This window comes from Cervus elaphus, chromosome 18 (genome assembly GCF_910594005.1).
Source record: "Cervus elaphus chromosome 18, mCerEla1.1, whole genome shotgun sequence".
Lineage (NCBI taxonomy): Eukaryota > Metazoa > Chordata > Mammalia > Artiodactyla > Cervidae > Cervus > Cervus elaphus.
Genome location: NC_057832.1, coordinates 116,652,122 through 116,667,748, shown reverse-complemented (window position 1 = coordinate 116,667,748; position 15,627 = coordinate 116,652,122). Strand labels below are relative to the sequence as shown.

General features: G+C 44.4%; 1 protein-coding gene across 1 annotated transcript in view; it reads right to left on the bottom strand.

Annotated features, from left to right (window-relative positions):
- Window positions 1–15,627, bottom strand: part of CNTNAP2 (contactin associated protein 2) — a 2,205,784-nt gene that overhangs the window by 268,199 nt on the left and 1,921,958 nt on the right. Inside the window, exon 17 of the mRNA XM_043872451.1 lies at window positions 6,859–7,029. Within this exon, the coding sequence (XP_043728386.1) occupies window positions 6,859–7,029 (171 nt within the window). The remainder of the gene's footprint in view (window positions 1–6,858; window positions 7,030–15,627) is intronic.

Below are 15,627 nucleotides of genomic sequence, written 5' to 3'. Positions count from 1 at the left end.
AGATGCTTACTTGGCACTTGTGATGCGCCAGGCAGTGTTCCAGCCCCGGAGACGCCACGGAGGTCAGAGTTCTATAGCCCTTGCTGCACCGGTGAACCACGCACGTCACCTTTGCAATGCATCCACGCCATCTATGACTAGCTTCTTCCTTTGGTATCCAGAGCCAGAAATGTTCTTTGAGCCTCAGTTACAATGGTTTAATCTCCAAAGAACCTTCGCTTCTTCTCCAGGAAGAAGTAATTGTTGCCTCATCTGGGTCACTGTGGTGTATTGCCCTAATTTTATTAACATGTCCTCTCATCCAAAATACTGTTTTATACTCTAGTCTCTCCTAATAGACTGTGTGCAATGGGATGGGAACATTCTTATTCTTCTTGAGTTCCTCTTTGGAGTAGGTACCCAATAACTATTGGGCTGAAATATTCAAATTGCCGTAGATTTAGAATCAGGCCTGAGTCTTGCCTAAAAGTCTCTATCACCTGTGTCATACTTCCTACTCCAACAACACTGGATGTTTGCAGCTCCCCAGCACCCAGCACGTTCCCCATCCTTATGCTTCTGTTTGCATTGTCCTTCCTGCTAGAGCTCTTTCCCTTACTTCTTCATGTAGCTAATTTCTCTGCCTGTTCTTTATGACCCAGCTTGGGTATCACCTCATCTACATCTTCATTCCCAGGTTGGGTTGTGTATCTCTCCTCTGGACATTTAAGATAGCTCATGCCTATCCTTGTAATTTATTTATTGTATTTAAATGGTCATAAGCACTATATCTGAATAACAGCCATATGACTTGTGTGTCTCAGTTTCCTTATCTATAAAATGTGAACGAAACTTGCTATGAAACCTAAAAAATGTTAGTACTTGTAAAAGCTTTAGAGCAGCGCATGGCACTTAAAAGTTCATAATAAAAGTTACGCATCCATACTGCAGTCAGCGTGTGTGTCTCCTTTAGTACGTGAGGGTCTTGGGTTCTCTTGTCTTCACCTTGGCATCTCCAGGACCCACCTGAGTGCCTCTGACACAGCAGGTGCTCAGTGAGAGGTGGCCTGGTGATGGGACCATGGTCAAGGTCAAGATGGGAGCATCTTGGTCAGAAAAGGGAGGCAGGGAAGTCAAGTTGTTCCCAATGGGGACCTCCGGAAAAATAAATGGAAATGTCTATGGTTGTTAGTGAATATTTTCTAAAGCACGACTCCTCTCCCATCTCAAGAATAACTGACAAAAAAAAAAAAATAAGCAAACAAACAACAGAATCAAAAGTAATTTCTGGTTTGGAAATGGACCTGTTAGTCCATGGCTTATCTCTCTTCTTGTATCCATCAGTCCCTTCAGATGTTCTAATTGTAGGTTTCACTCATTCTCACTTCCTAGGGGACCTCACTTCTTCCACTAGCCCATTTCTCTCCCATATCTCTAACTTCTTTTTTCTTTACTAGACTTTCTTTAATATACATGGTACTCAAGTCCCTCCTCACAAGAACAATGAACAAAACCACCATCTCTTGATCTCTGTATCCACCTCCACTCACCACAGACACCGTCTCACATTTTGACAGTGACCTCTACAGGTGAAACTTGAAGAGCCCTTTATGTTCTTCCTTTCGTGATCTCTCAGTTCAGTGGCATCAGGCACTTTTTTTGTTCTTGAAATTCTTTGTATGTTTGATCCCTGGGATATCACCATCTTCCCACTGCTCTGCCAGGCTTCTACAAGCTCCCTTTCTTTCTTCTATCTTTGAAGTGTGGTTTTCGCCCTTGGACATCTGGTTTCCTCTCTCTGCACACTTGTTCTGGGCAATCTCATCCATGCTGAGGTGCCCATACTTATTTCCTGAGGATTCTCTAAGTGATGCTGCTGCTCACATTGCATGCTTGTAACTCAGAGTGCTCTGTTGGGCTTCAGACTTGTGTATACAGCACCCTCTGCGTGTGTCCACTTGGAGAGACATTCTTTGGTCCTGTGGGCCCTCAAACTCAGAACATCCAAAGGCAGTTTTCATTTTGCCCTCCAATGCCGTCATCCCTAGTAAAAGTTGTTCTACTCACACAATTGTCCAAACCATCCCAACCAAATGTTGGCTTCATTCTAGAACCTTCCCTCCCACTTCCCTCTCACAACCACTCTCTCAGAACCTGTGGAGTCTCTCTCCTAAGCAGCTCTCTCCTCTAGGACCCTTCCTTGTCACCTTCCCCAGCTCCCGTTCGCTCTGCACCATCTTCACAGCGGTCCCTGCTGCTGCTTCTCTGGCTTTTCCATCTTTCCTCGGGAGAACACAAATCTGATCGGATCATGGCCCCGCTCACCATAACTTTCAGGGTTGAGGCAAGCCAGCTCCACCCCAGGCCAGCACACATTCAGGGCTGTCACCACTGCCCGGCCGTCCAGCTGCAGCCCTGCTGCTCCCAGCGCACTGGGTTCTCTGCTGAATTGTTCCCCTTGGAGTCCTTGGGTTCAACCCCCCACACCTTCCCGGACAGGTGTTCTCCTTTTAGTAACATTTTTCCTTTCCAGATCTTCCTTCTGCCCCCACCTCCCCTTCCTGCCTCCTGCTCATCCATGACAATTTAATTAAAGCATCACATTCCTTGGGAAGCACCTGTCACTCCAGTCGGGTTTAAATGCCCCCTCGGTGCTCTCAGCCATCTCTCTCAATGTCTGTTCCGGGAGGGGGTGCGGTTTGGTGTTAACAGCAACAGACTCAGGACAGACAAAAAATGTTTGGGGTTCAGCACCAGCTCTGTCATATCCCCTCTGTGTGACCCTGACCAGGCAACGTATACCCTGTGCCTCGGTTTCCTCACTTGGAAAACAGAGCTGCGAATGGCAGTGCTCCAGTCCAAAGGGTGGTTAGGGAAGTGAGTGAGATGCTCTCTGTGAAGTCCCTGGAAAAGTGCTGGAGACACTGAGAGTCTGAACAGAGCTGAGCTGTTTTTATTGTTATCAAATCTGCTGATTGACTTGGCTGCTTTCCAAAACAAACGGAAAGATCTTTGGAGGGAAAGACACCATGCTTGACTTAACGAAGTTTGACCTAGCATAGCATCTGGGACGTGGTCGGGACTCAGTAAATACCCACTGAACAAATGAAAAAAAATATAGATAGTAAAGAAGTGAAACACAGCCTTAAATTCTTACCTGTAGAGCATGCTAGTGAGTAACATCAGTCTAACTTAACCACGTGGGCTTTTTTACTTGCACATTAAGATGCCGATGGTGTCTCATTAAGTTAGTGCAACTGACTCCCTGTTTCACTTTGTTTTTAAATTTTTGGCTGTGCTGCATCTTCATTGCTGCACGGGCTTTTCTCTAGTTGGGGTGAGCGGCGGGCTACTCTCTAGTTGCAGGGCGCAGGCTTCTCACTGCAGTGGCTTCTCTTGTTGTGGAGCATGGCCTCCAGGGCTCAGGGGCTTCAGAAGTTGGGGTTCTTGGGCTCTAGAGCACAGGCTCAAAAGTTCTCGTGCTTGGGCTTGGCTGCCCCGAGGCATGTGGGATCTTCCTGGATCAGGGATCGAACCTGAGTCTCCTGCATTGGCAGGCAGACTCTCTACCACTGAGCCACCAGGGAAGCCCCTGACTCACTGTTCTTAGAGTCAAGAATTTTCCATTTCCAACAGAAGGCCACAATGTCATTAATTAATGGAAATGTTATTCTAGAAACCACTGTGTAGACATGAACTGTGACAAAACTCCTTTGAGATACCCGAAGAGAAGCAAAATTTGAATTCCTACTAGAAAGAGATTAGAAAGCCTAGCGAACTGTGGGGAAAAAAAGTAGAGACACTTTTTAAAAGTTTGACTTCGGGACCCATTAGGTTTGCAGTGACTCATCCGTGGAAGGGAGAGAGGGGCTTGCAAGAATTCTCCACCTCTCCTACCACCCCACGTATCCTGCACAGAAGAGTCTGGAGAAACGTGATGCATGGGGCAGAAGCAAGCCTCAATCATGGCCACATTTCCTCCATGTTCTTCGTGGAAGCACCACTTCTTGTATACTTTGAAGAGGTTTTGCTCAAACAGACCAACCTGCCTTTTCCTCCCTGTTCCTCCCCAAAGTTACTTTGAACCGGAATGGAGGTGCTATACACTGATGGACCTTTGGCATCTCTAACATTTAGGGAACCTTATAAAAGGTGATTCCACCCTCAGTAATTATTACAAGGTCTAGAGAACTCCAAGGAGAGGCCAACCTCTAATCCGTGCCTTGAAAGTCTCACACTTCTTCACCAAAAGCAAACTAGATGACAGAAAAGAGCCACATGACAAAATGAGGCTATAATCCACCCTCTGTCATGGAGTTTTCATATCATGGAAAGACTGAGAGGACTTTGAAAACATCTATGGAGGTTTTTTGTAATTAGAAATGAGTGAAATTCTACTGTGCATGTACTCTAGTAGAAATACCTGCTCTTTCTACACTTCATTTGTCTTATTTCCAACCCAGGACTGGGTTTACAAAACATGGGGATATAAAACAGGACAGGGTGAACCCAAGTAATTTTATAGAAGCTCATAGAATTACTCAGATATGTGATTGTCAATTTTCCTTTTGTGTCATGAGATATTTGTAAAACACAACCCAACTTTGTGTAAGTCTGGAAATATTCTGATTCAATTAATTTCTATGAAAAGTGGAAATCCCTTTTAAATAATTCTAGTCCATAATTCATGAAAATAAATGATTTCTATTTGTTTACTTTTTAACTCCAGGGCTAGAATATTCTCAGTCTTCCTTTCAACCAGATCTGGCTCATACTAGATCTGTAATGAGCATTCTCAGAAAAATGATAATTACAGTAACTGCTAGACACTGAAATAAATGCTTCATGAGTAGCTATATTCTAGCATCATAACCCCAGCAAATTACCATCCCCATTTTATAGATTCGGAAATTGGGATTCAAACAGATTAAGTGATTTGCCTGAGGACCTGGATTTCAACCTAAGAATGAAAATTCCAGAGTCCATGCACTTCTGCCACGTCACCGTCCAGCCTTTAACAGAGAGAATCCCATAGGATTTCAGCAGAAACACGGCCGCCTGAGAGTCCCCTTCCCAAAGGCCATATTGCGCAATTGTAACTACAAAAGGAGGAAAATATACCATCAGCTATTTCTGGAAAATACGTCTGGGATCATCCTCAGACCAGACCCAGTAACACAGGTGCTCAGACACGGACCACAGGCCAGGAGGAGGGACTCTGACGCGGGAGGGCGCCGGGATTCCAGGGAGGGACCGGGGGCACGGACCCGCTTCCCATCCTGGTTCTTGCTGTTCCTGGGTCGGAACAGCCAGGGGAGCTGGGCATGTGCAAATGTGCACCAGACCTGGAGGTCTGTGGACATCGATTCCCAAAGCTGCACCCGTGCCCCGTGGATAAAAGGTCCCCCATATGATGAGATTTGCCCTGCTCAGATGCAGCGAACCCTGCCCTCCACGGGTGGCAACTTCAAATCACATGGACTCTGAGGGTCTTTGGGATCCAAAGGGCTGAGCTGAGACAGGCAGCCTCTGCCCTTGCTGGGATTCTGGTAGTTTCTGCACCCTGGGTGAGATCACCCAGGACTCAAACCTTCAGAAGGTAGGTGGATGTGGAGCTTCTTCTGCAAAGCTGCAGACCCAGATTGCATAGCAATACCATACCACTGTCTAGGCTGCTTCATCCACTCCTGCAGATATTAATTCTGATTGTTCCTATTTTCTTGTGTTGTTACCCTAATTCTCTTATTTCTTATTCCCGCTCACTTTACCCAATCCTCCATCTACTCTTAACCCTGTCTCCTTAGAAAACAAATACATTCTTCACACCACTCAGAATGGACATTGTTAAAAAGTCTATGAGTCATACATGCTGGAGAGAATGCAGAGAAAATGGAACCCTCCTACATTATTGGTGGAAAAGTAAATTGGCATAGACACCATGGAGAACAACATGGAATATTGTTCTTTAATATTCCTTAAAAATATTTTCTAAAAAATATTCCTTAAAAAACTAAGAATAGAGCTACTACATGATCATGCAATCCCACTCCTGGGTATATAGCTCTAATTTGAAAAGCTTTATGCATCCCAATATTCATAGCAGCACTATTTACTATAGGCGAGATATGAGTATAATTTAAATATTAATCGACAGGGACATGGATAAAGAAGATATGGTACATATATACAATAGAATACTACTCAGCCATAAAAAGAATGATGGAATAATGCCATTTGCAGCAACATGCGTGGACTTGGAGAGGATAATACTAAGTGAAGTAAGTAGAGAAAGACAAATACCATACGATACCACTTATAGGTGGAATCTAAAAAAATATACACAAATGAACTTATTCACAAAACAGAAATAGACTAACACATAGAAGATAAATTTAGCATTACCAAAGGGGATAGAGAAGGTGGAGGGGCAGAGACAAATTAGGAGTTTGGGATTAACAGATGCACATTACCATATATAAAATAGATAAACAATGAGAACCTACTTTATTGTACAGGGAACTATACTCAATATCTTGTAATAACTTATAGTGGAAAAGAATTGGAAAAGCTATATATATATAACTGAATCATTTTGCTATATACCTGAAACTAATGTAACACTGTAAATCAACTAGACTTCAATAAAAATACACATTCTTCCCCCCTTTTATCAGGGCAGTTTGTCCTCTCTCGTCCTCCTAGAACAGCATTGTGGGAAGCTCTGTCTGTGACTGTATCCTTTGAGCATCTAAGCACAGGAATCTAGGTCTTTCTCAGGGAGTGCATCTACCTTCTAGCGCCAATTACGTGATCGAGGTTAAGATCAGCTTGAAGTGACAAGAGCAGTTATTCATGAGCTGACAAACAATGCATACTCACATTTCAGTTCGAGTTTGATGAAATCTGTGTTCCCCAGATTTTCGAGAAACACGCCCCGGGGGATTAACGTTTTGAAGTAGAAGGAGATGTCGGCACTGGTCTCCCCTTGGAAAGTGGAGAAGTGCAGGTAGGATGATGGGTTTGGGAAAGAGGCCGCATTCCAGTAATTCCCTGTGGAAGGAACAAAGAAAGAGGACAGCATAATTTACACCTGGTCATGGCACTGATGGAAAAGAGAGCCACTTTCTGAGTTTTAATACAATCCCATTGACAGTAGCCCCTGTTTCCACTCTTCCTGCTGAATAACACTGCACAAAATCCCCACAAACATATCTTTGACTTTCCAAAAGTTTTATGTGTTTATATAAAATATTTGACTAAGGACGGATAAATCCTTTAAAGAGGCATCCTGAAGGGACTCTCAGGAGTACATATCAGCGGAGGAGAAAATGGAGTGATGCCCCTCGTTTCACATGGTGGGTGGATGTGGCTGTTTTGAACTCAGGCTTATTTATTTATTTTTTTTTTTCATTTTTGATGTGGACCATTTTTAAAGTCTTTATTGAATTTGTTACAATATTGCTTGTGTTTTATGATTTGGTTTTTTTGGCCGTGAGGACTGTGCGATCTTAGCTCGCTGACTGGGGATTTAACCTGCACCCCTGGCATTGGAAGGTGAAGTTGTAATACTGGACCTCCAGGGAAGTCCCCAGGCTGATGTTTGATGCAAGAAGCATCTGGACTCGACCGAGAGGGACCGACTAGGAAGGGGTCTTTGGTATCCTGCTCTTGCTTCTCATCTGTCTTTGTCTTGGAATAAGCAACGCTTGCTTCCAGCCAGCAGCTGCTCTGACCTCAGGGCAAGTGAAGCAGAAATACAACCGCGGGGAGTGCAGAAGCCCGGCTGAGCGAGGAGCTAGGGAAAAAGCCTGGATGACCTGGCCAGTCATCTCTCCACCCCTCCTGCTCCAAGCCCCACAGGCAAGTTGCTGTAAAGGGGGGGTCCCCTCCCCAGCCTCTTCCTCTCTGGGGACTCCATGGGACCTGTGGAGTCTGTGACCTGTGGCTGTTCTGTGGGGGCGGGAGTGCTGAGCTGAGCCCATTGAAGGGCTTACAATCAGCCTCTATCCTTGAACTCATGAGGCAGACATCGTTGTACTCACCCCCTCCACTCATTGCCTGGTTGTAGGCAGTGGCCCCAGGAGAAAGGCAGTTCACAGGACAAAATAAAAGCACTAAACTAGAGGACCGCCATTCCATCAGAACAGGTGGACTAAGCATTTAATATGACATCAAGAGCAGTGTGCCTGCGTGCTGAGTCATTCAGTCATGCCCTACTCTTTGCGACCCCATGGACTGTGGCCTGCCAGCCTCCTCTGTCCATGGGATTTTTCAGACCCAGAATACTGGAGTGGGTTGTCAGGCCCTCCTCCAGGGGATCTTCCCGACCCAGAGATTGAACCTGTGCTTCCTGCAGCTTCTGTATTGCAAGCAAATTCTTTACTGCTGAGTCATCAGGGAAGCCCACCAAGAGCTGACTTTATCTCCAGGGGAGAAATTCCTTTAGGAAGTGCACATTTCTGAATGCATTTGACAGCACAGCTAAGGACTAAAATACATGAATATGCTTTAAAACAGTTACTAAAGCTTTTACCTTTAGTATTAAACCTATGTTAAAGTCACCAGGTGAGGCCCAAGATGGAGTCACTCTTGCTAACCCCTGGGTCAGCAAACCAGCACTTAACTGAGCTTCTGTGCTCAGCTCGCCCAGAGAAGGAAGGTCCAGGCTACCCCGGCAGCACTGGCCTGCTCAGCTAAGGGTCCCTGATGCTCTAGGCCTTCCCTCTGCTGATGTGTTTGCAACCCTGTTTCAGCCAGTCAGCACACGCCCAGTGTAACTTCCGGTTCCTGCTCCCTTTGGTTCATAACACCTCTCGTCTTGCAGGGCTCTTCAGAACTCCTTTCTCCCTGCTAGGTTGGAAGTCGCCTGATTCATGAATCACTGAATAAAAGCCTACTAGATCAATAAATTGCTAGTGGAAAATTTTTTTTTAACATCTAAAATAGGTATTTTGGGGACTTCTCTGGCGGTCCATGGAGAAGGAAGTGGCAACCCACTCCAGTATTCTTGTCTGGAGAATCCCGTGGACAGAGGAGCCTGGTGGGCTGCTGTCCATGGGGTCACACAGAGTTGGACATGACTGAAGCGACTTAGCATGCATGCATGCATTGGAGAAGGAAGTGGCAACCCACTCCAGTATTCTTGCCTGGAGAATCCCAGGGATGGAGGAGCCTGGTGGGCTGCCGTCTGTGGGGTCGCACAGAGTTGGACACGACTGAAGTGACTTAGCAGCAGTAGCAGGAGCAGCTGGTGGTGCAGTGGTTAAGAATCTGCCTGCCAATGCAGGGGACATGAGTTCAAGCCCCTGTCCAGGAAGATCCCAGATGCTGCAGAGCCACTAACCGCGTGTGCCACAACTACTGAGTCCGTGCTCTAGAGCCCATGAGCCACAAGAAAAGATACCACAAACAGAAGCCCACATATCACAACTAGATAAAAGCCCTTGAGCAGCAACAAAGACCCAACACAGCCAAACATTAATTAATTTATAAGTAAATAAAAATTTTAAAATACAACATATTGTTTTTTAAAATTGACTTTTGCCATATCTTCCCTTCAAAGAACACACTGAATCAACTACATTCACTTTCTTAGTTTCTATCAACCATATTTTTCCTTCCTTTTATACAAATATGCAATAAGTTCAACTGCTATTCTTAAACAGAATTAACTTTGTTGGTACTGCTACTCTTATGCCATAAATTCAAATTAAGTATATAATGTTGCTATATAATGAGATAATAAAGTATCTTCATTAAATTGATGTTATTTACTTTTTTCTTAGGACATCTAGGATACAGTGACATCTAGATAAGTGAATGGCAATAAATAAACAGCATCACTGACTCAGTGGACATGAATTTGAGCAAACTCCAATAGTGGATGACAGGGAAGCCTGGCGTGTTGCAGTCCATGGGGTTGCAAAGAGTTGGACACGACCGAGCGACTGAACAACAAGTCAATGAAAAACAAGTTTGCAAATGTCTGCATTAAGGTAAAAACAGTGGTGGTGGAGAGTTCACTGTTGAAAGTGTACCAAAAGTCTTAGTGTAGTTTTAAGCTCTTCTTGTTTTTTTTTAATTGTGATATCATTGCTTTCAGTAGGAGAAAAATAGACTGGTTTCCTTTCAGGAAGAAGGATGTGATACAACATTGGTTAGACAAATACCACAGAAGAAAGAAACTTAACTATTGTTTAAATTGCTATCATCTGAGCACTGAGCCCTCTTTCCCGCTCAAGATCTGCTTTCAAGTCTGGAGAGGCGAGTTTAGCCTCACCTCTCCCAGCTAGCTGAAAATGAAGGTCTCTGAAGATAAAAACTAAAGTTGCAACCCTCTCACCAATCAGAGTTTTAGGCTAGAATGAAGAGCGCCCAGGGCCAGCAGCATTCAGCCTGCCTAATGGGTGAGAGCCCCTTAACAACCTAGGAGCCGCCAAGGGTCAGTCTTCAGCCATGTGTCAACCTGAAAGTCAAGCAATTCTGTCTCTCTAGGCTGAATCCCCAGGACAGAGATGTAATTAACATTTTCAAGTTTTCATCCAATCAAATGCATTCTTATTTTCTGATGTGGTGCTGTATTAACAGAAGGGTAGCTGTCTAAAATGATTCTAGAAAAAAAGGAAAGCTAAAAGCAAAATATGTCAGTATTTATTTGAGGTCCAGCGCTGGTTATTCAGACAGAAATATCTCCAGAGAGGAGGACAGTTTGATCTGTTAATTCTCATTTGCAGAAATATCCCGACAGACCACAGCTCCATTTGCTCTCACTCTGTGCTCACTAAGCAACTTTGAATTAATTCGGTCTCTGGGATGGATACATTCACAGGGAAAGTATGCCGTGTACAAATGGCGGTTACTAGTCATTCTTCCGGAAATGTCTGGCTGATCACGTGACATCTTTGGAGTCTTTGCTGGTGGGCTGTCCCTCATCTCTGGATGAATTGACTAAATCCAGATTCTTTTTTAAAAAACTTTTTATTTTGTATTGAAGTATAGCCAATTAACAGTGTGGTGACAGTTTCAGGTGAACAGTGAAGGGACTTAGCCATACATACACATGTATCCATTCTCCCCCAAACACCCCTCCCATGCAGGCTGCCACATAACATTGAGTAGAGTTCCCTGTGCTATACTGTAGGTCCTTGTCGGTTCTCCATTTTAAACCTAGCAGCATGTACATGACCTTCCCAGACTCCCTAACTAGCCCTCCCCCCTCCCCTCCTCCCCAGCAACCATAAGCTCATTGTATGAATCTGTGGATCTGTCTCTGTTTTGTAAATAAGTTCATTTGGATCATGTCTTTTTAGATTCTTCATGTAAGGGAAGTCATACATGAAGTCCTCATGGGACAAAAATCTACTTTATAGTAACATGAATGTTAAAGATACCAACTAAATATAAATAAAAGCGAACGCTGCTTTAGCACCTATTATAACTGGACACAGCTCCCACTGGCAAACCATAATCTCCCTTACCCATGACTTAATTCCTATTATTCCCCAGAGACCTCATTGAATGATGCCATATGTTTTGCAAGGCTGGTGGGCTTATACCCTTCAGGTTGTTGAAATGGCTGCAGTCTGCTTCTCTGTCTGACTTCCTTCACTCTTCCTTCAGAAAGTCTCTAGGTCCATCCATGTTGCTGCAAATGGCATTATTCCATTATTTTTGATGGCTGAGTAATATTCCATTGCATATATATGTACCACATCTTCTTTCTTCAGTCCTCTGTTGATGTCTAAGTGCAGACTCTTTATCAGTAACAATGAGGACTCTACCCTGGACCTGACTGGTGGGGCCAGGTGAGGTGTCTACTCTGGGGAGGTGCTGAAGGAGAGAGCCACTGGGGCACAAGCAGAGGAGACCAGAAATTCTATTTAGAATTTTTTTAAAAAAACTCTTATCCTTTAAAACATTTATCTTAGTTATACTTGATAACGTACATAATATAGGAGTTTAATGGAACATGGACAGGACTCCTGACAATCCCTAGGACTGCAAGGAGATCAAACCAGTCAATCCTAAAGGAAATCAGTTCTGAATATCTATTGGAAAGACTGTTGCTGCTGAAGCTCCAATACTTTGGCCACCTGATGCAAAGAACTGACTCATTGGGAAAGACCCTGATGCTGGGAAAGACTGAAGGCAGGAGGAGAAGGGGACGACAGAGGATGAGATGGTTGGATGGCATCACTGACTCAATGGACATGAGTTTGAGCAGGCTCTGGGACTTGTTGATGGACAGGGAAGCCTGGTGTGCTGCGGTCCACGGGGTCGCAAAGAGTTGGACACAACTGAGCGACTGAACTGAACAGTGGAACATGGATAGAATTCATGAGTAAGCTTTTTGGGATGTGAGGTTAAAGGCTTCAGTGAGCAGGAGCATAATAAGAAAGTTTGGGTGCCACTGCTCCAGACCCTGATGAACTTCTATGAGACTCTGTTCTCGTGAGTTGTTGCCCAGTCTCAGGATTTCTGGCTAAAACAAAATAACATGAGTGCTTTTTCTAGTGCTCCTTGCACTCTCTGATGCATGGCGATTAGAGCATTATTACTGTTTGTTTCTATTATTCCCAGCTGACCGTAAGCTCCTTGAAAGCTGGGAGAAAACCATTTCATCTCTGTAACCTTTGGCTCCACAACATATTGAGTACTCAATAAATAATTATTAAATCAATGGATATGTGAAACAATTGGATAAGTTATATCCAATTCCACTCTATATGCAAAGCCCTCATGGGACAAAAATCTACTTTACAGTAACAAGAGTATTAAAGATACCAAATAAATATAAATAAAAGCGAACACTGCTTTAGCACCTATTGTAACTGGACACAGCTCCCACTGGCAAACCATAATTTCCCTTATCCATGACTTAATTCCTATGATTTCCCAGAGACCTCATTGAATGATGCTGCACATCTGCAAGACTGATGATGTTTATACCCTTAAGGTTGTTGAAATGGCTGCAATCTGTACTTGTTCTCAAGGTCAGAGCTGCGAGGGTGAAGTGATACTGGCTGAGAACACCAAGCTGGGAGCGAGATTCGCTGGATGGCAGGCGTGTTCCATGGCAGATGGTGGGACGGCCGGCATGGACAGGCAGAGCGGGCAAGGATGGAGACTGAGAGGGGAAGTGTGAAGCAGAACATCTGAGATGGAACAGGCTGGTCCACAGTAACAGAATAAAGAGGCCGTGGACAGGGGTGAGGGATCCAACCCCAGGCAGAGTGGACAGGGGTGAGGGATCCAACCCCAGGCAGAGGCAACAGACAGCAACAAAGTCTCAGCAAAACCACTGGGGTGAGGTTGAGGGTTCTGCCAGCATGGAAACCAGCTGATCATGTGAGAAGCTTTTAAAGTACCTTCTGGGCAAGAGCTGGGCTCATCTCAGGTGGGAGAAAGAACCAGGGAGATACCTCCAGATGGTGCAGGGGAGTAGGTCACTTCAAACCTCAGTCAATCACTGCTAGAAAATGCACTCCGAGAAATTCTTTAACAGGCAATTACTTTAATCTCACCTGTGATTATTTAGCATGGGATTCTGCCTTCAAGATTTCTAAGGATATTTTTTTCTTGATGGGAAGCCATTAATTGTAAGCCTAATTTCAATTTCTAACAAAATATTACATGTACATGGTTTTAAAAGTCAAGTGGTGCTAGAAGGAAATATAGCAAAATGCCATTCCCTGATCCATCCTCCCCCACCCAACCCAATTTCTTAGTGACAAGTCTTGTTGTATCCCTGAATTTCTAAAATACACTTGTTAGCTGTTTATTAATTTATGCATTTTAAATAGTCTCTACTGACTTTCCTGAATGCAAGATGAGAACTGAGCATTTTTACAAACCTAACCCCCTGTTCTTCCCAAATAGCAAAATCACAGATTTGGGGTATATTGAAATACAATATTTATATCTTTAGGGCTTTTTGTTGCTGTTCAGTTACTATGTCTGACTCTTTGCAACCCCATGGAGCACGCCAGGCTCCTCTGTCCTCCACTGTCTCCTGGAGTTTGCTCAAATTCGTGTCCATTGAGTTGGTGATGCTATCTAACCATCTTATCTTCTGCTATCCCTTTCTTCTCCTGCCTTCAACCTTTTCCGGCATTAGGGTCTTTTCTAATAAGTTGGCTCTTTGTATCAGGTGGCCAAAGTATCTGAGATTCAGCTTCAGCATCAGTCCTTCCAATGAATATTAGGATTGATTTCCTTTAGGATTGACTGATTTTTTTCTCCTTGCAGTCCAAGGGACTCTTAAGAATCTTCTCCAGCACCACAGTTCAAAAGCATCAATTCTTTGGCACTCGGCCTTCTTTATGGCCCAGTCCTCACATCCCTACATGACTACCGGGAAAACCATAGCTTTGACTATATGGACCTTTGCTGGCAAAGTGACAAGTTATGACAAACCAAGACCGCATATTAAAAAGCAGAGGCATTGTCATAGCGTTCCTTCCAAGGAGCAAGCATTTTTTCATTTCAGGGCTGCAGTCACCATCCACAGTGATTTGGGAGTCCAAGAAAATAAAATCTGTCACTGCCTCCACTTTTGCCCCTTCTTCAGGACTATGTATTATTCACTGATGAGCCAAGAAGTGAAATCTAATTATATTTTCTTGTTTTGTATAATTTTTTGTTTCCCTAGAATTACTTTTTTTTTTCATTTGCCTACTTTTGTTTGTATCTGTCATGAATTCTTCACAAATCCGCCAACACACTAGAAAAACTCTTCTTAAAAAATTCCTGACATTTGAAACATCAGCAGTCCATCAGTCACGTTTTTGTCCCCTGAGGGCATTGCCTGACAGAGCCCCATCCTTCCGCTGCCGTCCACGCTGGGTCTTTTCAGGGCAGCTGCTCAGCTGCTGGTCGGGGGCCTCTTTCTTGCCCTTTTTGCAGGGGCTTCCTTTTGTCCATCGTTCACATTAAGTCCCTTAATTCCTGGGCCTCTCTGAGTTTGGATGTTCCCTCTTTTTGGATTTACACCCTCATTTTCATGAAGCACATGTTACAAGTAGCTCCTTGAGAAAAGGCATGTATGAGGTCAACTTCCTAAATCCCTGCTCCTCTGAAGAGTCATTATTCAGCTTTCACATGTAATTGAGACACTCCAGAAAATTATTTCCGTGGGGAATTTTAAAGGCATTTCTCCACTGTCTTCAGGCGCTCAGCGCTGTTATTGAGAAAGCTAAAGCTTTCTGATCACTGCATCGTGCATGTCACTGATGGGGTTCAGCATGTGCCACCCCAAATATGACACCTTGGGAGACTGAGTATTTCCAGCCGAAGGAATGTGAGGAAAGGCAGGTGCAGAGGACTTCCTGGGCTTTCTCTGAAGCAGGCCAGGAGATTCTCGTGTGAGGTCCCCTCCTTCCCAGAGGAAAGGAATCTGCCTGTGATGCAGGAGACGCAGGTTCAATCCCTGGGTTGAGAAGATCCCCTGGAGAAGGAAATGACAACCCACTCTAGTATTGTTGCCTGGAGAATCCCATGGACAGAGGAGTCAGGAGGGCTACAGTCCATGGGGTCACAAAGAGTCAGAAACAACTGAGCAACCAAACTACCACCCCGCCCCCCACCATCTCCAAAGACAAAGGGGCAGAGGGGCAGCTGAAGAGCAGAACAGACCTTCAAGATTGACTC